At 40.7% G+C, this 25,689-nt stretch overlaps 1 protein-coding gene across 2 annotated transcripts in view; it reads left to right on the top strand.

Moving 5' to 3' along the window:
- The first annotated feature begins 2,616 nt into the window (after nt 1-2,616).
- The window catches only part of TMEM62 (transmembrane protein 62), a 43,257-nt gene continuing 20,184 nt past the window's right edge, over nt 2,617-25,689 (top strand). The window contains exons 1-5 of one of the 2 annotated variants that reach the window (XM_024197471.1): nt 2,617-2,658; nt 10,418-10,529; nt 11,881-12,018; nt 16,313-16,358; nt 20,861-21,002. In XM_024197471.1, the coding sequence (XP_024053239.1) occupies nt 11,979-12,018; nt 16,313-16,358; nt 20,861-21,002 (228 nt within the window). In that variant the 5' untranslated portion in view covers nt 2,617-2,658; nt 10,418-10,529; nt 11,881-11,978. Of the gene's footprint in view, nt 2,659-2,768; nt 2,868-10,417; nt 10,530-11,880; nt 12,019-16,312; nt 16,359-20,860; nt 21,003-25,689 lie in introns of those variants that run through there. The other variant, XM_024197469.3, reaches the window with a different exon arrangement.

Genomic DNA, 25,689 nt, shown 5'->3' with positions numbered 1-25,689 from the left:
TCAAGTATGATTTTGTCTGACTTTTTTGGGCTCTCAAATATGTTTTGTGTGAACATTCTCACTTTAATTAAAGGCACAGGAGTTTTAAATTTTAACAGATCTCTTTTTCAACCATGCATTCATTACATACTGGAATTAACAAAAAGAAAACAGTTTTAAACAGCCTGGCTAAAAATCCCTTTTCCTCACAGACTGTCAGTTTATTCGGTTTTGCTCAGTTCAGTCTCTTGTGATGTAATGATTTCACTCTTTCAATAACTATAGTCTGTCAAGATAGACAAGATTTTAATTCCTAATGTAAAACAACTAGTAAAAAAACATTCCCATACTTTTTTTTTTTTGAAGTCCAGGTTTTCTTTACATATCATAAAGAAACAAAAAAGCACACAAGTCCATTCTTTTCCTTTGTAAGTCACCTTTAAAAAGAATTGAAAGAATGTTGTTTTTTTAGCCTCAGTCTCAAAAAAGGTTAAATTTCATCTTAAGCCTTTTTTTAAAGTCACCTTTAGGGAAATTTCAGCCTGAAAAGTAAAGGTTTCAGAAAGTAATTTAAATTATAGTGAATGCTGCCACTCCATATTGTTATTGTTCCACCTCCACATGAATCACCAGTTTAACAGAAAAGAGACACATTTTAAGTACTCAACAAAACAGGCATAGTCTTGCAACTCCTATTTCACCTACATCCTAATGAAGTCAATAGAACTACTTGTGTTGTTGAGTAAGAATTACTCGTGTGAGTAAAGCTGAAGAATATGGCATTTATATTGTAATTGGGACAAAGCAACTGCACCATACACCTAAAATGGTCCTTTTATTTCAGGCATATCAAACTATTTGTACTCCAGGCATACCAGTATAACAATGACAAATGTGTTTTACTGCCATCTAGGTAACTCCTAACTTAAATGTATTATGACAACCACTAGCATAAAAAAAAAGGCTCATCCTGATTTTCTTTAATTTACCCTGCAGCAACAGGCTGAAGGTTGTTGGAAGTAAGGGGGGTTATTTTAAAATGGAACTTATGGTATCACCATACATTGTGTTTTGATACTTCATGCAATGAAATTGCATTTTGATGTACCATTTTTTCAGAGTATCATTGTACAAATAAATGACAATATTTTATGCAACAAAATTGCCCCGAACAACACAGACTTCTAAAGGTGGTGATCCAGCAAGGGTTAAAATTCAAGTCTTAGTTGCAGTAATGTGCAGAATACAAAGTGACTCCAACTACTATGCTGGGGAGAGTGATTTAAGTGAATTTAATCTGGCCATTTGTCCAGCAAATGACTCCGCCCCCTAAACTGATATTATTGTTTTTGAGGAAAGTTAAAGAAGCATTCCAACTTCAACACATCTGCCAGTCAAGCAAAGGAAGTCCCCATAAATGTTGCTTTGAAGCAATTCCTTCCCTGGGCCAAGAAAGGGGTATTGCCAATAAGTTCTAAAGGAATCTCCATGCAGCCATCCTTTTTCAAGGAAGGTTGTTGCAAGAAAGTAATACAGAAGTAAGAGGAGATGAATCCTAATATTGCCAACTCCAAGTATTAAAAAATTGAGTCTCTCCCTCTGCCCCCCAATTAATGAGATTAATTTAAAAACTGAGATTTTTAAATTAATACATTTTGAGTTCTTTTTATTTTTCTCTTGTCTTTCGAGCCTGTTGGGTGCAAATTTTCAAGTTTTTCGAGGGTTAGAAAGTTACTTTTTTTGAAAGCAGTAAACTGAGAATTCTTCTTCTTCAAGCCCTAGGCTCTAGAGCCATAATACATATGCTAATACAATCAACAAGGTTTTAAGAAAATCACCCACTAGCAGGAGAGTCAGCACTGACGTCCTTCAAGTACGTGAGCCGCACATAAAAGGGCTCCAGTCAGGGGTGAAAGTAACATTAAGCACTTACTGGTATGGGGGCCTGTCTTCGGGCCCTGAGCGGAAGGGGCAGGGCCTCGAGCGGAAGGGATGGGGATGGGGGTCGGTCTCAGTGCTGTAGCAGTGGCTGGGAGCACCAGGCCCTTTTAAATCGCCGACCCTGGGGCAGCTGTCCCTTTTGCCCCCCATCAGTGGCCCGGGGGGGGGGGGGGGCATAAGAGGCAACATTAATGCACTGCGCTTTAATGTCGGCTGCGGCCACTTTTTACCGGTATGCCATACCAGCCCGTATCGGCCCACTTTCACCCCTGGCTCCAGTGGGAACAAAGCTGGGACCAACACCTGTGGGGGAAATGTCACACAATGATCGATGAGATTTTTGAATCAAGGATAAAACATTTGCAGTAAAATCCATCAGCCTGACAATGGGGGAGTACATGAATTAAAACATGATAAGTTATATAAAAACAGCCCCCACAGCCGGGAGGAGGCCTCCTTCCCCCACCATATTAACGTTGGCAAGGCCTGCCGGACTCACTGCATTGAGCTGTAGTCCCCTTCAACTAACTGGCACCTCTCCCCTCCCCCACTGACTGCAACGGGAACAGGATTAGCGCTGGGAGAAACAGGAGTCCTCCAAGAAGACCATAGAAGGGAGGAAGTGGCGGCCTGACAAGCCATCGCGCGAGGGCCCGCTCTGGCCGGGCAGATGCGAGGCGGAAGCGGTGAAGCCGGCGGGGTTGCCCGGAGAAGGGCAGGCGGCGGCCGCAGCGACAGGTGCTGCCCGGGGTGGGGGAGGTGAATGAATGGTTGTGGGGCAGGGGAGGATGCTGCGGCTGGCGGCGGGGCTGCTGGCGGCGGCCCTGGCGGCGCTGCTCCTGGACTGGTACGGCCAAGCGGGGCCTCAGCGCCTGGGCCAGCGCCGCCCCTTCGCTCGGGAGCCGGCGCCCGGGGCAGAGGCCAGCAACCTCTTCTGGGTGGTGCAGGTGAGTGGGGGCGGGGCAGGATCCCGGCCTCCGTGTTCGGGGGCGGCGGCTGCAGCAGGCTGCGCTGCTCTCTCGGTGGCCGCTGGTGCCAGTCTTGTAGGGCGGGGCAGCCTGCGCGTTACCATGGCGATGTCTCGGGGCGGGGAAGCGTGGCCGGCTGGCTTGGCGGCCGCCCACTGGCTGCAGAGGGGGTCCCCTGAAGTAGAGCAGCGTGGCAGTGACTGGTGTGACGTCGGGGGATGTCATAGCCACGGTGATGCACGGCCATGAGAGCTAGGGACTAGACGTGTCTGGCTGAAATATATTTCATGTTCAAAGTCTCTCAAAATGTCTATCAGTTTTTGACCGGTTCTCGTGGTGATTCTGCCCTGAAGTTTGTGCGGCGCTGGCCTGACTATATCACGGTGAAATGGCAGTGGTGTGGGGTGTGATGTGTTCCATCTGCATGTCACGTCACTCATGTTGTACTGGGGGAATGTTGTATCGAAATGTCATCATGGCGCAACGTGCTGAAGTTTTGCAGGCCCTGGAAGTGTTAATACTCTTGCAAGTCCAGGTTCCTGGATGCAAGATCTCTTAGCAGCACTGAGGTGTTACCAAAAATATCAGCATAGGTGCCAGCCCTGTGTTGGGGTGAGCAAAGTGTGGCTCGTGTTGGCCTCCTGTTACGGGTGGAGGAGGTGTGTGATGTGGATGTGGGTTATTCCTCTATATAAATGATGAGAGTGTCTGCAAGCTGCTCCTATTTATGCAAGTTGTTGCAGCTCTCAAGCTCTCGGCAAGTTGACAGTGTTGATCTTCCTTGGGCTAAGTTCTGGCATCTTTCCCCTAGTAAACTGGAAAATACTTTCGTTTTCCCAGTCTCTCTCACAATTAACTGTACGTGATGGGGCTTGACCAGTTTACCAGACTGGCTGGAGGATTACATCTCTTTGTTTGAAGTAGATATGAAAGATGAGGGAGCTCATCCAGTTAAGTCAAGGGTTAATGCCCTAGTGATACATTCAGAGTCCTTCTGCCCTCAATGGTGGTGCTGTTCTGGGAATTATATAACTGAGGGAAGTGGTTAAATTCCTTTCTAGCATCAAAAAATATTATTAGTTATTACTTCTAAATATAATTAAAAGTTAAAACACTTTTTAATTCATATTGGTTTTTATATAAAACTTTCTAAAAATACCAAATTTAAGATTTTAGTGTAAAACTCATTGATAGCATCTGAACCGGGTTGTCAGATCTGAAATCTTTCCTTGGCCTTCATTTTTTCTCGTCTCTGTTGTCCAGTGCACATCTATAAGATTATATAAATGTTTAGATCATAGAATCATAGACTCTAAGGTCAGAAGGGACCATTATGATCGTCTAGATCCATCGGCACTTGGTGTTTAATGTGCACTAATTTTTTATGTACTTACAATAAATTCAGCTGAGATGTCCTGTATTGCTGCTGCTTAGTTATACTCTTCATTTGTAATTTTTTTTTTTTTTACTGTTTTGTAATGATTCATCCACCTTTCATGTCTATTAATAGGTTCCTGTGATTTTGTAATAGCTCCTATTTATTGTTGATATGTGTTTTTGTTTTGTTTTTAATTGAGCTATATGCTACATTTGACACTTCACTTTTATTCTGGTAAGTTTAGGGGGGAAATCTGCCCCTATATATGCTCAGTAATTTACTAACTTCAGCTGGAGCTCCTTGTGCATAATCAAGAGTGTTATTTTGTCCTCCTATTCTTCCTCCCACTCCTCTTCTATGGGTTTTCCCGTATTTTAAGTTATTTTAAGTTACTTTTCTTCAACTCATGTAGGGCTTGTCATCATTGTAGAGTTATCTCAAGTTATATATCAAGTGCTTCCACAACTCAAGTCCCATCCACATATCAAAAACCTTAAGTCAATGTGTGGTGGTGCTTTTAACTCAAAGTGACTGGCCCACCAGAGATATCGGCTACAGCTCAGGTTAGCACAACTTGTCAGCTGCTAACACAGTCACTCTATTCAGTAGTCACTCTACAGCTAACACAGAGGTTCCCAAACTTTTTGCCTGTGTGACCCCATTTTGAGACTTATTGTTTCCTATTACCTCAGAAAGGAACAAAGCAACATAGTTGTCGAGGAATCCAGGGAATTTACACATTAAGTACATTAATTAATATGCTGTAATGTGACACGAGTTTGCATGTTGCGACACAGCCTCTCGAAATCCAGTGGCGTGGTAGAAATTGCACATCTAATCTCTGATATGACATCAATGGTAGATCAATACCGAGACTTGATGGACACAAGTGTGCTGAATCCAGCTTCCCACAACTATGTGCTCGAGAATGGTATCATCAGTTTGAAGGTGTATGTTGAGAGTGAAGGATATTCATTCTTGACAGTGAACCAGAACTCTGGGAGAGAAAGTTGGGCGTATGTTTCTTGCAAGAATCGATTGCAGGAAATTTAGATGAGCTGGCAAATCCATGGCATCAGGCTTGCACTGAAAGGGATTTCGCACCCAGAAATACTTTGTCACATCTAGGTTGGGGGGAAAAGGATGCAAACTCTTCCTCCAGCTGGCTGAGATGCTCAGCCATCACTTGTCTGGGAGGTTGAATAATTCCATTGTGAGTCAGGAACCTGCAAAGTTGTGGGAAGGATTCATAGTTGGTCTTCAATAGATTAGTCTTCCAGAAAACAATTTTCTTCATGAATCCTGTGATTTGATCACTCCGCTGACAGATGTGGGTGTTCTTTCCTTACAGACTTGTATTCATTTCATTCAGTTTCCCAAATATGTCTGTGATATAGGCAAGAAGGCACATCTTTCTTTGGTCACATAGAAAATCAATGAATTCACTCTCTTTACAGTTCGTTGCATGTGCATGCAGCTCGTCTCTTAGTTCAAAAAATCATACCAGTGCATGTCCTCTCAAGAGCAAAAGAGCTTCAGTGTGGAACAACATGTCATGATCGGACCCCTTTTCTTCACACAGTTTTGCAGACAGACACTTGCGAAGAGGCTGAATCTTGATGTAGTTCATAATAGACACGACCTGCTGCAAAACTTCCCCTAGCTCTGGACTCAGAGCTTTAGATGCCAGCTGTTCTCTGTGAATCACACAGCAGAAGGAGCAACTTTCTTTACCAAGGCCCACAGACCTGCTTTGTGGCTTGTCATAGATGGAGCTCCATCTGCGCAAAAGCCCATCAGGCGATCACATGGTATATTTTTGTCTTGCATGTAGCACATTGAATATCCCTTGTGCTGTCTCGTGTCTGGAAAGAGGGGGAAAGAACAGAATGTCTTTGGGAATTGCACCTTCTCATGTGTATTTCACACAAGCCAAGAAATGTTCATTATGGAACTGAATGCTCACATCAACTTGAAGAGCAAAAGCAAATGAATTTTTTCAGATGCTCCACCAGTGTGTTTTCCTGATCTGCAGCTATTGCCTCAATCCTTTGCAGGGCCACCCAGAGGATTCAGGGGGCCTGGGGTCTTCAGCAGCAGGGGGCCCTTGCTGCCGAAGACCCGGCACTTCGGCGGCGGATCCCGGGGCGGAAGGACCCCCCGCCGCGGGTCTTCAGGGCACTTTGGCGGCGAGTCCCGGAGTGGAAGGACCCCCCGCTGCCGAAGACCCGGAGCGGAAGAAGCTCCAGCGGCCTGGGCCCCGCGAGAGTTTTCCGGAGCCCCCGTAGCGAGTGAAGGACCCCACTCCAGGGGCCCTGAAAAACTGTCGTGGGGGCCCCTGCGGGGCCTGGAGCCTGGGGAAAATTGCCCCACTTGTCCCCCCCCGGAAGGCCCTGATCCTTTACTTTACTACGTTGTTGGAGACTGGTATGGCTTTGAGTTTGTTTGCCTCAGTTTCCCCACACATGTTCACCATATTGATTTGCAGGTGGCAAAATCAAAGTCCAGTTGAGTGAGGCTTTGAGGTGTGTGCGATGTGGTAACTCACCTCAAAGGATGCCTTGGAGCTTGGTCAGAGGCTGACATGGCTCTCTAGAATTGTGATTGTTGATATGAAAAGTTCTTTCCGGCGCTGGAAAAATGACCTTTTTTTTCTAATGTGTTCCTTGTGAAGGGTTTCGTAGTGTGACTCAAGTTTATTAGGCTTCATGCTTTTGCTAGATAATACTGCGTGACATTGCAGGCACTTTGGCGTTTCCTTGTTCTTGACCAAAACACTGGTGAAGCCATACTCAAAGAAAGCCTTGTTGTATTTGTGAACACGTTTCTGCCAGAGGTTGAAGCAGATACTCTGTGTAAAAATGAGTCCATTGTGCCTCTTTTCACAAATGAGCAAGAGGAATTCACTGTTAAGCAAATGAGGCCAGGACTTAGAAAGACCCTGCATGGTGATACTAGGGCAGCACAGAGACAGTGACTTAGAATGATTCTTTATCGAGTGCCAACAGGGTACTCAGCATGGCATAAAAGAAGATATAGGCCCCGCCTTAAGAAGCTTACAAGCCACTGCAGATTCCCATCTCAGAAAAGGTTATCACAGGCTCCTGTCAGCTCCAGCAGAGAGGATGCTCTGTTGATAAGGCTGCTGCCCACAGATAAGGATCTTCTGTATTGAAGTCCCTCCTCTGGCTACTCGCATAGCTGGACAGTGCAGCAAATTGGTGTTTGCATAGCCAGCATGTCCAGACCTGCTCCACAAATGCCACCCCACGAGGCCGCCATTTTGATCTACAAAATAGTGGCCTCTGCACAATGTGACCTTGCACACACCATACGTGTGAGGTAACACCATGAAGAGGCCACAGTTTTGTAGAGAAAAAATGGTAGCCTCCTGGCATTGCGATTGTGGAGAAAGTCTGGCCAGGTTCGGGGGCAGAGGGCATTGTCTCGCAGGCAACTCTAGCCTGTTGGACCCATGATCCCATCTGCTGATGGCGTGACCTCATTTGGGGTCATGACCCATAGTTTGGGAACTGCTAAGCTAACCTCTTGCGTCTCTTCCAGCCCTTTGTTTCTATGAGTGTTATTTTGCAGGTTGGCTGCTCTCACTCAAGCTAGGCTAATTAAAGAGGTGTTAACTCAAGTTACCTACACTGAAGTTATCTCTGCAGAGAGAGTTTTGTCTTTAATTTCAATAATATTGAAATGTTCCTGACTTTCAAATATATCTTTACTAAATCTGCAATCTTATCGACCATGTATAAATCTTTAACAGCTGCTTTATCATTAACCCGCTTTGGTTAATTTCCAAAGGCTAAATCCAAATAGCTTCTGATCTTGGGGGAAATGTGCTCCTGGCTCCCTGGTGATTCCACAAGGCTAATTCCAGGTCAGTGTCTAGATATAAATCCACACGATCAGTATTCTGGCCTTTTTTACAGCCCTTCCTTTATCTGCATGAACACTTCCTGCTTTGCTTTCTCCTGCTATCCTACAGTTCTGTAAATGTTTCCTGTGACATGTCTGCCATTTCTATATTAGTTGTGCACTAGTCTAAACTGTCACTTACGTTATAGATATTTTGAATATGTGGTTTGTTTTTCCCCCAGATGGAATCGCCTCCCTTGTCCACATGGTCACTCCTCCAGTTCAGCTGTCATTTTGGCACATGTTGAGATTTATTTCCTTCTCCCATCCCTGGTATCTTCTGTGATTCTCATGGAGTCCTGAGGATCTTCATAACTTTCAAATCTTTCCACTTCAACAACCTCCATACTCCACATTACAGTCAACATTCTTTTAGCTAAGGAGGACTGAAACTGATTCCTTCCAGTGCCTGATTATGTCACTGCTGTGTAAGAAAAACACTCCTTTCTGTGCAGCGCTCCCAGGCCCTGTTATATGTTCATGATTATTTTCAAGGAGATAGCAGGGAATGGTTCTTGTTTGCATTCCGGGGGACATTACGATGTATAAGTTGAGTAGGGAAAACTACATTTTTTTTTTCTTACCATAGGTCAGTAATGCAGTGTGTGATAAGTGTGAGGAACACATGCACAAAATGTCAATCTTACATCAGCATATTTTTAAAAAATAAAATATGACCTACCTTTAATTTTTCAGCAAATAAGTGACTAAACAGTGAGTCTTCATTTTACTAATATCAGTTATATCTCACATGTGATGACAACAGGACTAGATGGAGAGAGAACTTTGAATTAAACTAAATTAAACTCTTATTTTGCAGTATGACTTTTTTGGATCCCTGATTTAAAGGAAAACTGCAACTTATTTTCAGTAGTGTTATCACTTTATTTAGGTGTAAAAATGAGCAAATTGTAGAATCAGTAGAACCTCACTACTTTTCACACCAAAGATGACAGTTTTGCCGCACTTCTCAGCCAAGGTCTAATTGAGCTGTTGTAGTGAGGTTTCATATTACTAAGACCTCATTATTTTTACAAAATATTTATTAGTATTTAGCATCAAACGTAACACGTCAAATAATGAATATGGTATACTTATGATGCATTACCTTTGCTTTTTTATTGTGCTATCTCTTTACTCTCTAGTTCATTAATTTGCAATCAGCATAACTATCATTAGTACAAATTAGTGAGGTTCATAATATTTTGAAATAGCTATGAAATTATAACAATTATTATTTGTTTAATATACATTTATCTGTCTTGGGGTCCAGCTCTGATATAGAGAGAACTCCCATAGAGGTTGGTGGGAGATTTTCTTATATGAGGACTGCAGAATCAGGTCCCAAGACATAAGAATTCTTATCACTGCAGTCAGTCTTCCTTCAAATGGCTGAAAAATAGAGAGGAAGCTATGACTATTTTTTATTATTTTGCACCTCTGCTGCTTTTTAGATTAGCTATAAGTGTTTGTGTGAGTTTGGTTCTTATAAAAATGAACTAATAACTTAAATTAGAGCCCGCTTTATTGTTGGCAAGTACTGTGCAATCTTCCACACAAGGCACTTTAGTCCTAACCTGCCTTAAGTACAAATGGCCATGAAGAGCTGTGAAATGGACAATCTAATTTTCATTTGTGAGGTATTCAGGATTTGAACACGGGTCTCCTGAGCTGAAAGACTAATGTGTAGTAATCCATTATATCTAGCTTAAAGAAATGTGATTGAAAGTCTTTGCTGACAAAGTAAACCATAATTCGAACAAATTTGTTCTGTCTGGTCTTTTTTCAGTCCTATCTAACCTAATAATTTTCAAATGTGGAATTATTTGAATGTCTTGGTTCAAAAGAAAAGCTGCCTTCAAAATATATAAAAGATGTAGTAATCCTTTTTGGGTAGCCCTCACATTGATGAAGGCATTTCTAATTGATCCAGTACACTTTTTGTTTAGTTGTTTTAATAACCGTCTTTGTCATTCTTGAGATAAGACTTGTCACTTGATCTCTGCATGGGTGATTTTTAGAAATCTTTGAGCAAGGCTACTGGAAAATTATTTGGGTCCTGGTCTAAAGCTACTAATTTATTCTCAAGTCCTGTTTAGTTTTAGATGGCTCTTGCTTTGCAAAACATTTAGAGTTGTTTCTGGCAATGATCTCTCCCTAAATATATATTTTTGGTCTCTCCGTCTGTGATACAATACCTTTATCCAATATATTCTTTCTGTAGGTATCAGACATTCACATCAGTCGGTTTCGGGATCCCAAACGAGTTCCTGACTTTGAAAAGTTCTGTTCTGAAACAATTGATATAATTCAACCAGTGCTTGTTCTAGTGACAGGTAAGCAATTCAGAAATTATATTTCTTCCTATCGCCCCTTCCTTGGTAATACATTCAGACAAGTAAAATGTCTAGCTTCTCAAAGTAAAATGTCAAAGCTTAAGGCATCTTAAGTAATGAAAATCAAATTGCAGCTGAAAAAACAGTTGTTAGTCCAAAAAAAGATACTTTCCTACACCCAGCAGAATTAGCATTGTTTTAATTTATTCTGCAGGTGCAAGCAGAAGGTTTATAGTGAATTTTTAGTGCTCATCACCACTGACTGTAACTAGGTGGTACACATATTGGGTGCATTCTGAAGTTTTCCTTACAGTTCTGCCAATGCATATCAGTCCTAGGATCTGTACTGAGACCTATCAACTCTTTTCATACACAGACTAAAAAACAAGCATCAGATTTGGTGGTGGAGCTCAATATGTGTATATTCTGGGGGTAAAAAGAATAACCCCTATTCAGTTATATAACCTTTTTGTAATTGTGAGAACTCATTTTTACTTATTTGCATTGCTCATGTTCTTTTGACCATATGTCATATCCGGACTAATAAAAGAGACATAAGCTGTTTATTTAACTGTTCTGCCACAATTATCAATATGGATCAGTATTTATTAAATGATCTGAGGAGACTTTGCAGTAACAGCTGTATGAAAGACTCCAGAATCTAAGTGCTAGCAGGGTCACTAGGGAGAGTTTGTACCGTAAATGAATATCTCATTTGTTGTGCAAAATTGCTTCCCAGACAGCTTTTTGCATAAATTATAGCAGTTCCGAAACATTTTAATCTATTTTTAGAGATAGTTAAACAATGTGCATCATTTAAGTAAAGGAAGAAGGGTTTAAAATACAGACTCCTAGGAAATGAAAATGAAAATGTGAACAAAGGGGTGGGGGGACACCTCATATTTTAATCAGTACTGAAAAGGGGCGATGGCTGATCTTCTATACCAGGAAATGTAGCAGTTAACTTTGTGACAAGATGTTTTCATTATTTGTAATTGAGATTCACAAATTTGTGATTCTGCCTTAGTATTTTCAAAATGTAATGCAGTCTTGTAAAACCTTTCTCGCTTATAGGCAAGGATGTGGCATTAAAGAGTGCTGTCATGACATGTTAAACACAAGTTTGAATGTAACTGATAGCAAAGGCAGGGCACATATAGTGTAAGAGGGCTTTACCTTATAGTAATAAATCTAGTACCAAATGGCAGTAGGCACTAGAATGTGTTCACAGAAGGCCTGTCATTGTGTTGAGCGTAAGGCATGTGCGCTGCATGCTTGCATTATATAGCTCTTCTGTGTGATTTATGAAGAATGTAGCATGTAGTTCAGTCTTGGCCTTGTGCACTTACAGGTGATTTGACAGATGCCAAAACAAAAGATAAACTGGGCTCTGAGCAGATTGAGGTGGAGTGGCAAACTTACCAGTTGATCCTGAAGAGATCAAGAGTCATGGAGAAAACCAAGTGGATAGACATCAAAGGGAATCATGGTAAGAGAGAGCCAAGAAACTAATAGTTTAATGAAAGACCCAAATAATCCCAGGGAAATAAGAAACCTAGTCTAGTCAAATGAAAGTTGTAGGCAACCTCCCATTTTAAGATGCTAATATTCATTAAGATACTGGTATATGTTTTATGAACTCCTAAGATAGGGTTGCCAACTGAGGGCCCAATTCATTGAAGTCAATGGAAGTGTTTTTGTCTATAGGGATTGTAGGATTGGGCCTTTAGAGAACAAGGAGAAAGGCTTTCCCTTGCTTCTTGCTGCTGACTGGCTAATAACTGAGTAAAATGTTTAAAGGAACTCATTTAAACAAACAATCACATAGATAGGTCTAGCTCCTGACACATAGAAGGGATTTCTGAAGGAGTTTCTGAAACACTTCTGCAGTTTTCACAAATAACACCTTCTTGACCAATTAAAAAACTAAACTACCTTAGTTTCTCTACCTCCACTTGTAAAACATTTAGTTTATGACTACTTTGTTCTCTTTGAGCTTAAACCCAAATGAGCAGTCAAATTATTCCCAATGTTAAATTAATTGCAGCAATAATGGAAGCAAACAAATAAATAAATAGGTTCAGTTTTCAAATATGGAAAGGCTTTCTGATCAGTTTACAAAGTTCATTGCACCAGGGATTTTTGTTTGATAAATGTTTCCTTTAGGTTTCTTATTGTGGGACTAAAACTGTTTTAACCAAGTAAAACAAATGACACGGAAATGAATCTTCTGTCAGGTTGTTACCAGAGTGTCTCTTTACCTGCTCCCAGTATGTGAGTTGATGCTCAGTGAGAGAGAATGAATTCTGTCTTTCCTCTCATATCTACTTGGTTATGCAGCCTCACAATTTCATTAGTTTCTACTTTAGCTCCTTCCCTTGTTCCCACATGGTAGGATTCCTATGTAGTTAATGAATTTAGAGATGAAACCTGATGTACCTTTCCTCTTCAATGAAAGGGTATTGGTTATATCCCTGAAAACTACAATGGGGAGTCTCAACAACTCATCACTCTCCTGACAAGAAATTCCTTGTGAAGGGAAATTCAGAAGCATACTGATCACTGATAAAGGACTGTACTGAGACTGCATGGTGCATTCTTCTCATTATTCCACAGTCCTCACACCCTGAAGGACCCTCATCATAGTGAATTCCCTTCACGGTGAGGGGCTGGACATGTATCTCTCAGATCACTTTCAGTGCTTTTTCTTCAGTTGTCAAGAACATTGCTAAGGATTAATCTGAGATCACCCAGATTAATTTTCATTGGTGACAAATGTTCCTTCTAATTTATTTTCTGTGTAAGGAATGAGTGTAAGTGCAAATTAAATACTTAGGAACACATGCTCTTTCCCCCTCCATGTTCACATTTGTTTGTTTATTCACTCTCCTCACTTGTTCTTGTTAAATCTCTCCCATTCCTACCCACTCTCCTAAATTCCATTATGTTCACTACTCTCTCCTTTTATCACTGTTTTCCTCTCATTTGCTCATTTTCCCATCTTCCCATTTGTTCTCTTTTCCCTCATTCACATTCTCCCTCATCTTATCTCTGTCCTCTTTTTCCCTTCTCCTCCCAAAATCAATTGTTGACCAACCATCTCTTCAAGGTTTTTTCTGTATAACTAGTTTTTTTCATCATAAACTGCCTTGTGCCCGCACCCTCAAGTTATTTTTTCAGTTTTCCTGGCTTTTTATTCCACTTTAATTAATCCACTTAGGAAGTGACATAACTTCATATCAGAATGAGTTATTTCAGTATGGAAACCAATCCTAGGACCCTGCGAGAAGGAGATTCGGCAAGACAGTCAAGATCTCTTTGTATGGCCAACCTGAGCCAGAGACCCAGGCACAGACTGGACCTGAGATGGCTCCTGAGACCCAGGCATTAAGCACCCAATGTGCCATGGCTCTCACAGAGAGAGCGCAATCAGTTGCTGAATGCCTAGCAAACCTTTGAGGGAAGTGAAAGAGGACAAGTGAGGAGACAGTTGCTGACCTTGTGACAGCATCCCAGCAGAGCGCCAAAAAGACAGAAGATTAGAGGGAAGTTTTCATGCTCCAGAATAAAAACGGGAGAGAGGAGAACAGGGATTAGTCAAGGGAATATACAGAGAAAGGGACCATCAAGGAAAAGATGTTGGACATGATCACAGAAGCAGACCAACCTACTGGAAAACAATGTGTTGCTTGACTCATGCCCAATACTCCAGCCTAGCCATGGCCTGCAGTCTGTTGAGAACACAGGATATTGGGAACACCTTTTCAAGCCCCAGTTACAAGGGACAGGCCCTTCTCATGCCACTTCATCCCTCAAGAGAAGGAAAACAGCTACAAATCCATCTACACATTTTTCTGACTCTATCTGCATAAAAATGTTTGAACTCAGCACTTGGAGCATGTGTGCCCTATTTCCAATGGTTTTAACTTTGTTCTGTGTTTGTTTAAATCAATAAAGGTTTTTTATTTACAACTCTGCTGAAAATTTCATTGAGGTACAACTCCCGCTTAATAACATTGGTTCCTAAATAATATCATCACACAAAGAGTATTAATTTCTTTGGTTACATTACATTTTCCTCTGCTACAGCTTGGTCTCAAAGTAGGAGTACAATGCTTCTTTGACCAATTGGGGCGTTTTGCAGAGGCACCATCATTGGATGATGATAAAATTCTACAAGTCTCTTCACTCCTGCTCTGATGAGGCTCTTTCCCTTGCTCTCATAGATGTTGTGCAAAACACAGCAAGCAACTATAACATGAAGCATATATTTCTCAAAAGGATCCAGCCTTGTCATATGACACCAACACCTTAGGTCCAAATGTGCACTCTGTTGTCATTCTGCAGCTGCTCAGGAATTTTTTTCTCCTATTCAGGTGTCCAGTAAAAGGCTTCATAACTTCAGAAAGCTGTGTCTCCCAGAATGACAGGAGATCACAACACCGTTAATGTCCATAATGGTCTTTGGAGCAAAAGTCCCATTTTTTTTCATTGAATAAAGTGGAATGAGTTCTAAAGATTATAGACCTTTTCAGACCATCCACATGAGTTGTATAACAGCACTAATAGCCCAAATCATGCAAATCCATCAATCTCGTGGTCATTGCCTCTGTGCATTGATGTGGGGTTACCCACACCCTCTTAATAGCAGCACAAACTTCCATGACAGCAATCCTTAAAATTGATCTACCAATACCAAACTGGTTAGCTACTGACCAGTAGCAATTGGGGATGGTGGGCTACTAGGTGCTGTTAGACATGCATTTCTCTATGCTGATGAAAATTCTGATGTTGGTGTTCCACCATTGCAGCTCTGTGGTGAGCTCTACACAGATCTCTAAGAAAGTAGTCTTCTGTGTCCTGAACTTCTGCCACCACTGCAGGTCATCCTAGTTCTGCATTGCTATCTTGTCCTGCAAGTTGGTGATAGTTGGCCAAGCTCAAAAGTGGTGCTCCACTGTGTGAAGCTGCTCCAGGAGCCGTTACTTCTACTTTCATCTTTCTCCTGTAGCAGTATCCATATGGCATCATGGTAGCTATACTTGTGGCTGTCTTCCAGCTTATATAGCTGTATGACTGCCAGTGCATTTAGAGCTCCCACTGGCAAAGAGGGAGATGCCTCAGTGTAGAAAGCCTCTTTCTGTGGCAGGCACTGCAGCTGTGCATGCATGTAGTTTAGGACTTGTTTGCAGCAAACTGGGGTATAAATCTAGCCTGTTGCATACTAAGTGTCCATTTGGACCTTGTTACCATGACTTTGTGTGCTTTGCCATGCACCTAGTGTGCGTTGACCTACCACGCTTTGTAAAGGGAATAGATTAAAGCACATTGGGAAACTTTTAGTGTGTGGCAGCAGGTTCCACACAGACACTTACTGCATGTCAGATTAGTGCTGGTTAGATTTACATACCAGATTGTCATAAACTAAGTGTTTGTGTAGACAAGCCTTTAGAGGGAAATTTGCTGGTGACCTAACAAGTCTCCAGAGGTGAAAAGCTAGCACACTAGTCTATCACCCAGACAGGTGCTTTGAGCTTGTCAAAGGTATGCTCTGTATCTCCAGATGCATAGATACGAAGAGTTAAGAAGAAGGCCACTGAATCCAGATGATTTCACATGGCAAGCAACAATACTTCATGAATTTCAATGGGAATAGAGCTAAATTACAGACAGTACAATCTGCCAAAGCCTGCTGAGACTGCTGTCCAACAGTGAGCAATAGAAGACTCAGAGCAATAGTTGGCTTCATCTGAATAGTCTCTTTTCTTTCTCTTTCACTGCAGATTCATTCAACATTCCACACTTGGACAGCATCCAAAATTACTACAGGTACTCTTTTCTTTTTCTTTTTTTTAATACCTCACTGAGTCCATAAATCCAAGAGCAAAGTGAATTGCGTTGCAGACAGGGAATAATCTGTTTTTAGCTCACCTCTGCCAAATACACATCATGACCGATTTTTTTGCCAGCGTAGGGCTGTTTGGTTTTAGTGTCCCAATCTTCCCCTATTATCCACTAACATTTGAATGGACTGCTACAGGAAGGCAGAGTATCTTTTGCCCACCCTTTTAATCTCTCCCTCCTGTATGTTTTGTAGCTGTGCCTGTTAACAATTCTTGCCCCAACTAGGAGGTGCTCAGAACATCATGTGTTCATTCTCCCCCAGAGCACTTGAGTGACCAACTTGTGTGCCGTTGGCATTTTAGAAGGATTCCCTTATCATCCTTTTCATTTTCTGGTGTTTCCTTCTGCATCCTCAAGAATATTTACATCTGCACAACAGGAGGGACCCTACCTGAGCTGGTTCATCAGCTCTGAGGGAGTTAAGAAAATGAATATAGACATAGGTGAGAAAAAGAGATAACTCTAAGGAATAAATTGGAGATTCAAGTATAAAGATTTCAGTGGGATGGTTCAGGAAATGTACAACCCTATAAATAGCAGATGAAAGTCAGAAGAAAATCATTCTCCATTAGTAAGTAGGACTACAACAATGCATTGGTAGGCTAGAGGTGTGAAAGATACATAAGTGCCTAAACTCTAATTCTGTCAGCCTCCTAGATAGGGTCTTCAGTGTTGCATTAGCCTGGGGTCTTATCTGGCTGTTGCCTCCAGGTCCTTTCTGTCTCTACACATAGGGTGACCAGATGTCCCGATTTTATAGGGACAGTCCTGATATTTGGGACTTTTTCTTATATAGGCACCTATTGCCCCCTACCCCTGTCCTGATTTTTCACATTTGTTATCTGGTCACCCTACCTACACATCAATCTGTCACCTGAATTTAGCGATGCTTTCAACTGGGCTAGCTGAAACAGCTGGAGGATGTAGGTTAGAACACAGATTCTAATTTCACTTGGGCTGGAAGCCCACCTTTTTGCAGGGAGAGCACAGGCTAAATCACTAGAGTGTAGATAGTCCTCCAGTGCCTTCCCACAATTCCTCCCATGTGCCAGAAGGACAGATGAGTTTTCCCCACAATTCAGTGGGAAAGAATCAGAGCAGCTGAGCTTACTGTAGCACAAAAACATGGAATATGTCCTCACAAGTCTTAGTGAAACACATGGGGGATGCAGCACCATTGAGACCTGGTAGCTTTCATATGGCTTTGCAGTCTTGCTCCTTACCTCTGGGGTAAGCCAGATCATGCAGGCTACCTCTGCTGTAAAGACATATCCTTACTGAAGGAGATTGGAAAAGCACAGAGGAGGAGAGATGAGGTTGAATTCTGCTCTTTAAATTTGAGCTGACTTGTTTTTATGGAATTGTTTTGGCACTGGGTAAATTCCTTCTTAAGTAACTGTATTTTGTCCACTTAGCAGATTGATATTCCCATATATGTTTTAAGCATATATGTCTCTGACCTCACCTGCTTTATACCAAGACTAAATTTGGCCCATACACTGTAAACTCCTTTGGATCTATCATTATAAAATTATGTAAAGGTGCTGTTATAATTCCAGATGGTCAGTTTCTGAATATTCCAGTGTTGGAGGTGGAGTGGGGGAAGGAAAAGGTTTTCATCCTTAAATATAAATTACTTTAGTTTTAGTAAATTTTTATAACTATGTTTAGTTATCTTGCTGTTGTGGCAGGTCCTAAAGATGAGACTCCTGTTGCCTCCTGCATTGGACTGAAAAACTGCACTGAAATCCTTAAACACTGTTAAGCATCAGTAAAAGGCAGACTGTTATATTGGAGGATGAGGCTCATTCATCTGGTGTCTAAACGAAATAATATTAGGATTAAGGAGTGGGAAGGAAGGGAGAAGAAGTAGATGGCACAGTAGAAGGAAGGATTATGGAGGCATTTTCCTCAAATTAAACAGGACTAGGCAATGATTCAGAACAGTAGTTCTTTTGCCTGGGTCAAAGGGAGACCCCCATCCCCTGCCTCTGTACACTTCCAAGAAAACATTGTTCTTTGTTGCACACCTTATAGTACTATAGCTTGCAGGATGTTAAAAACAAAAACAGGAGAAGGGGGGGAAAGTATGTGCTTTCTCAGCATTACATGCCTCTGTTAACTGTTCAGTATTAAAATTGTGAAAGGCAGCAATTGTACTTAGAATGCAAAGATTTAGCAAAATGGTGTGATTTTTTTTTTTTAATTCAAGAATGGCAGTGCCTATTATTTTTCTGCCCCATGAACATAGGGGGTAAAACTCAAATCTGTTCAACATACTTTAAGTGGGAGTAAAAACAGAGCCTGCTTAGGGTGGTGATATCAAACTCCAAGATTTTTCTTATTGCAATTCATGAGGTACTGTGTTAAGGCAGTCCTTAACAATAAGTTTGGTAAAATAGTCTTCAGAGTAGCAGCCGTGTTAGTCTGTATCCGCAAAAAGAACAGGAGTACTTGTGGCACCTTAGAGACTAACAAATTTATTAGAGCATAAGCTTTCGTGGGCTACAACCCACTTCTTCGGATGCATATATATGTGGGTTGTAGCCCACGAAAGCTTATGCTCTAATAAATTTGTTAGTCTCTAAGGGCTGGTCTACACTGCCGCGCTAGTTCGGCGGCTGGGGATCGAAGTTCCGAGTTCGATTTATCGCGTCTGGTCTGGACGCGATAAATCGAACCAGGAAGTGATCCCCGTCGACTGCGGTACTCCAGCTCAACGAGAGGAGTACCGCGGAGTCGACGGGGAGCCTGCCTGCCGCGTGTGGACCGCGTCTGAACCGCGGTAAGTTCGAAGTAAGGTATGTCGAATTCAGCTACGTTATTCACGTAGCTGAATTTGCGTACCTTACTTCAACTTGGGGGGTAAGTGTAGACCAAGCCTAAGGTGCCACAAGTATTCCTGGTTTTTTTTGTAAAATAGTCTTATGTAGTATTAGAAGATGATCATTCCGATTGCAGTGTTGATACATGCTCAGTAAACTTATTTTTAAGGTATTGGTTTTTTTTTCTTCTCTTCAGCCCTAGATTTCTGGCCTTTTACAATTATTCTAATTGGTGGAGGTTACAAATTCCGTTTTCTGGGTGCATTAATTGAACAGAACAAATTATATTCCTTATTTAAATTGATGGACACTTTAGCCTGTACATACTGTGGGGCTTAGAAAATGCCAGAATTAAAAACAAAAAATTCAGCTAGTCGTAGAATTTTTCACAATTATAATTTAGATGTCCTAAAAAATTTATCAACTTTCATTTGAGCATCTTAATAAATGTCATTGGCTGGAAGATTGACTCCTTGTCCTAATGGAGCAAAGGACTAAAATCTCTTTCAAGAAGATGACACTTTCATCAATCTTTATTTAGACCTCAGCAATGTCTAGTGTTAAGGACACCTGTATACCAGGAAGAAACATTTATTCTATACCTCTTTCCTTTATTACAAACTAGTATAATGCCATGAACAGGAACATTTATTTCCATCTCTCCTTATTTTTAAAAACCTATTTTCAGAATAAATTAATTCCAACACTCGTATTAAGTAATGTGAAAAGGAAAGCCAATTTGTTCGTTCCTTCTGCTTCCCATAAGGTCTGGAAAGTTTTTTTGTTTTTGTTTTTTAAATCTGCTTGTATTTTACATAAGAAATTCAAGTCTTGTTTTTCCTGTGACTCTGTGGGTGACTGGAGAACTGGTAGGATTATGACAGCACAACAGCCAGGAAAGTTAAACTTGAGTGAGAGGGGAAGTTATTTTCATTGATTGTTTAAAAGTTTTTGTGTGGTGTGCTGTTTTGTTTTGTTTTGGGGGTATTTGGAAAACACTTAACAATTCAATACCCAATCCTTTCAGCTAATGGCTTAAATTTTTTTATAGTCCATATTAAAATAATCTAGGAAAGAACTCCAGTAACATAGGGAAGACAAGATTTGACATTCCTGATATTTCTAAGGAAGTAAGCAAAAAAAAAAAATTTTCTCCAAAAAGTCCTTTCATGCCTTCGCTGTATACCAAAAATAAACACAGGATACAAGCCCAACTTGTTTCCTCTGCAGGTCTCCTTTAATTAGGGTTGCAAGTGGCTCTGCTACCCTGTCATTCAGATGATTTGCCTGGTGTTGTCCTGCATTTGTTCCTGACCTTTATCTGTAAAGAGCACCATTATGCACAGGGAAAACATCTACTCTGACCCTTCTTTTAACCATTTGAGTGCTAACCTGGTTTTAACTCTAGTATGTGGTACATGGGTCAGAATATTTGTCCTCTTTGAAGTACAGATCTTCCAATGCCGTTAGATTTTTAGAATGGACTTCACCTCAGTAGGAAGATGGAATTTAATGGGAAATCTTACATTTGTTCTATATCCTTTCCCTTTTGCCACTGCTCCAAACTTTTCTGACTGCAATATTTTCATCTTGTTTTGGCAGGAGATACTCTGCCTGGCATAAGGATGGCTCTTTCCATTATGTGCACAGGACGCCTTTTGGAAACTATTCATTCATCTGTGTGGATGCCACCCTCAGCCCAGGCCCCAAGAGACCATACAATTTCTTTGGGATTCTAAACATGGTACTGTAGAAGAATTTGCATTCCAGTTCACAAGCTGCTGGTACTTCCTGTAATATATGGTTTGGTATTTGTTTGTTGTTTTTTAAAGAGAGAAATGTCTCAAACTCTAATGAGAAAGACAAAGTGGATGAGGTAATATCTTTTAAAGGAACCACTTCTGTTGATGAAAGAGACAAGCCAAGTTTTTGAGCTACATGGAGCTCTTCCTCTGTGTACCTTGAAAACTTGTCTTTCATCAACAGAAGTGGGTCCTATAAAAGATATTACCTCACCTACGTTTCTCTCTTATATCTTGGGACCAACACAGCTACAACAACACTTCAAACTCTACCATTCATCTAAAAGATAGTCTTTGTATGTTAATATTGTTTTGTCTTTTCCTTAAGAAAATTAATGTTTCTTACATCATACTCTAAAAGTAGGAGACAATTTTTCCCCCCTCTCTTTTGCAAGAAATAATTTGTCATTCCAATACCAAAACACAGATCGAAAGGGTTTTTTTGTTTTTTAAAGGACACTGTCAAGAACTTCCTATGGTTTTTTGTTTTTGTTTCACATCAATGTTGGTATCAGCCCCTTAGAAGCTTTAAAATAAAAAATGCTTTCCTTCCCAATTCTGTCCTTTTTGATTTGTTAAACATGTTCCTTGTGTGTTTGTTTCTTTTTTGTTTATGTTCTTATTTGTGCACGAGCATCATCAATTATGTTGAGAAGATGTGGTACTGCAGTCCATGAAGCTTATGTGAAAGATGGTTTGTATCCTAAGTATAGAGATTTGAATCATTTGAATGAGATGTAAAACTGAAGTCCTGTTCTCTTGTGATCGTTAAAGATGCTATGGCAATATTTGAAAGAGTAGAAATATTAATCCCGATGTTTAGGTCAAATTCCAGTTCAAATAGTTGCATTTTGCTTCCCTAAATTCCCTCTCTAGTGTCTGATGGATATGGTATTCTTTTTCATTTATTCTCCTAAAATGTTGTTTAGTGTTGCTATGTTCTGTTAAACAGATGTCATCTTCTGCCCCTGAAATGACTGCATTCAGTGATAAGTAAAATGTTCCCTAACTTTTAGCTACCTCAAATGAGTGTTGAGGCTAAGGGCTCATCTGCACATGCAAGTTATTCTGGAATAACGTAGGGTCTAAGGGTATGTCTACACTATGGGATTAATCCGAATTTAGATAATTCGAATTTGGGAAACAGGTTGTATAAATTCGATTGTGCACGGCCACACTAAGCACATTAATTCGGTTTTTAACCACATTAATTCGGTGGTGTGCGGCCACACTACCCCATTTATTTTAACCACATTAATTCGGTGGTGTGCAGCCACACTAACCCTAATTCGAATTAACAAAATCGATTTTGGCGCTACTCCGCTCGTCGAGGTGGAGTACAGAAATCGATTTAAAGCGCCCTTTAATTCGAACTAAATGGCTCTGTTGTGTGGACGGGTGAAGGGTTAATTCGAATTAACGCTGCTAAATCCGAATTAATCCCGTAGTGTAGACCAGGCCTAAATTTAAAGCCAAAAAGCTGTTCCAGAATAGTGGACACACTATTCAGTTATTCTGGAATTACTCCATGTATAGACAAGGCCTAAGTAAGTTAATGTTTGTAAAGCACTTGGAGATAGTTGTAGGAAAGGTGCTATAGCAGTGCAAAATACAGTATTATTGTTCTTATTGATTGTTCTAATTCATGCTGGATGCAGTAGCTTTGCAGGCAGAATTCAAGATGAGACTGTTTATTTCTGAGTCTGATCTCTTGTTCTTGACTGCAGTGAATTAAGCACGCTTTTACTTTATGAGCAAGAAACTGAGAGTAAGAAGAGTGTCATTTGCAAACATTTGGACAAAACTGTTGGATTGAGAAAAAATAGGTAGTTCAGGATCAGTGAATATCTGTCGCTATGTTGTTGATTAAAGCCACAGGTTTTAAAGATGTATCTATGATTTTTATCAGTGACTTGATTGTACACCTAGGATTTTTAACAAGGATGCAGAAAATACACAAATCCTTCAAGGCAAATGAAATATTAGTTGTAGCTACTAAAGCATTGTTACCTGATTTGACATCCAGAATTCATCCCATTTTTGTACGATTATAACTCAGATTCTCTCCTCTCCACTCATGTGTTGCAACATTTACCTTCAGGTGAGAAGGCAGAAAAATATGTTGTCTGTCCTCCTGGACTCCCTGAAAGGGCACTTGCAAAGGTGGAAACCCAATGGGCTTATGTCCTGGGTTTGTTTGTTTTTTTTCCTGACTTTTTTACGTGAGAAATTGAGGTGTTATCAATCCTGGAAGTCTCTCTGAACTCTGATAATTGGAGAAATTGTGAAATTTTATCACAAGAGTCAAGAGATTGAAAGCTGACCAACTAAGGGAAGGGAATTTTAGTCACTATTTAAAACTTTTTGTTTAATATTTTAACTCCAATGTCAAACATTTTGGAAAAAGAATGTCTTTGTTAAAGATTCAACACCTATGCCCCTTCAAGTAAGGCGTTAGAGGTGACAGTGCACATTCTCTGAGCCCTTTCATCCCTACAGTAGGTCCCTGGCAGTACCAAAGATGACCAGACTTGATACTTCTAAGGTAAAAAATAAGCAGATTTAAAAAACAAAACCCAAAGCTTCTATTTTATTTTGTGTGGGTTCTTATACCACACTCATCACCATCGTATTTGAGCACTTTCCAGTAGTGCGTTAAGTGATGTGACTAACAGCTGTCATGTGTTTGTTCTCTCCCCAATAGAGAGTTGGGTGGCTTTTTAATAAATATGTGTTGCGATGTATTTATCTTAGAGAAGGCACTTGGAGAGGTGAGTAATGAGGTTAGTGATGGTCGTTAGTTCCTCGAGAAGTTCATTCCACACTTTCACACCTGTCCCCAACACACTTCCCCACACAACAAGCTTTACTTTTGTTGAAGAGAGTTCAACTATGCCAGGAGAGTATAATTGTCAACCACTGTTTTCATCCTGGAACTTTAGGCAAACTTTTGATGTGATTGTGGTAGCCTGTGTTGCTGAGGAGACACGCTGCAGCGTTTTGTACTAGTTGGAGTTTCCTAAATGTTGAAGGTTTTGTGCCTAGGCATATAACATTGTAGTATAGCTGAAAGGTGTCAAAGATATGAATAAATAAAGCCAGATCTCCATCTGTTGGGATGGAGCAGAGTCTCATAGCCAATTGGAGATGATAGAAGGCATTACTTGTGGATGCTGCTGTGTGAGAGCTTTAGCATCAGTGAGGAATCGAAGTGTAGTCCTAAGCTATGGAGTGAATTGGCCAGTTGCGGGTGTGTACTTTCAACCAACAGAAGCTGCACTGCAGCTACAAACTCTCCAAAATGCTTCCCTTTACCCATTAGCATCACTTCTGTCTTTCGGATTCAGCCAGCTGCTCTTTATCCATGAGCTGATCTCATTTATATGATGGGCCATCTTGACGATAGCAGTGTGGTCAGGTGTAGAGAATAGGTAGAGCTGTGTGTCATCTACATACTGCTGACACTAAGGTCTGTTCACCTAATGTCTGCGTGCAGATGTTGAAAAGGACTGGAGAGAGAATTGATCCTTATGAGACTCCACAGGTGAGGGTTCTAATGGTGGAAGTGGTTTCTATTCACTGCTTTTTGGAGTGTCTGTCCATCAGAGTGGATAAAAATCAATGATTTTTTTTTAATCAAAAATATCAGATTTTTTTTTATTTAAATCAGATTTTTTTGGTAAAATGCTTTTTGAGGAAAAACCTATTTAAAGATCGTTTTAATTAAGATACATTATAGCTCAAAGATATATCATCATGGAATAGGGATTATAAATTCTAATTCTATAGTATGAGACAGGATATTCATGTAATGTTTAAGAAAAGTTTTGTAAATGAGTTCCAATAGTTCATGGATTAGGGACCCAATTTTATGGGGATTCCAGGGGCTTCTGTGTAGATTATTTAGATTAATCTTTCTATCTACCCAATGGGACTCAGTGCTCAGTCTAGAAGATACTATCAGAGATGCTTAGTTTTGCAGTTCTCAAACTGTGGATTTGTGTCTCCAGAGATAACATGCTTGTTAACAGCAAAAAATGTTTTTAAATAAAAAAATAATATTTAGAGGTGAGAAATAACAGACCTCAACCCTATTGTCCCTCTGCAAATTTGTGTACACAGAGTCAATCCCTTACGTCTCTCTAAAAGTGCAAAGTTTCAAAAAGTTAAATGAATAGAAGATTGTTGGGGGGGAATAGATCTGAACAAGGAGAAGAAGTCTGGAGATAAATGTGAGACGGGAGGGACAGGCAGTAGAAACAAAAGTGAAACTGCTTGAGCAGCATATTCCAGAAGTTTTGAGGTCTTTCTGAGTGTAGCCTTCATGGATTTGAGATCTACCATACCATTCTCTCACTAGAAGGGAAAACCTATAATGGCAGCAGGACCTAAAAGAGACCCAGTTTGGGAATGTTTTAATGTAGTTCCTCTACCTGTGTAGAATATGTATTAAGGTTATAACAACCAACAAGAATGCACTTTTATGTAGAAATCCATGATTAAATCGAGTCTTCCTGACTAAATCATGATTTAAATCAAATCCACCCTGCTCTCCAGGACGGACTGTCATCATTTTAGTGCATTCCCCAGGACTTCTGTCACCTCTCTCAACTTGCATGCCTTCTTTAC

The sequence above is a fragment of the Terrapene carolina genome, unplaced genomic scaffold (genome assembly GCF_002925995.2).
Source record: "Terrapene carolina triunguis isolate 2854851 unplaced genomic scaffold, T_m_triunguis-2.0 Scaffold96, whole genome shotgun sequence".
Classification (NCBI taxonomy): domain Eukaryota; kingdom Metazoa; phylum Chordata; order Testudines; family Emydidae; genus Terrapene; species Terrapene triunguis.
This window is presented reverse-complemented; position numbering and strand designations above follow the sequence as displayed.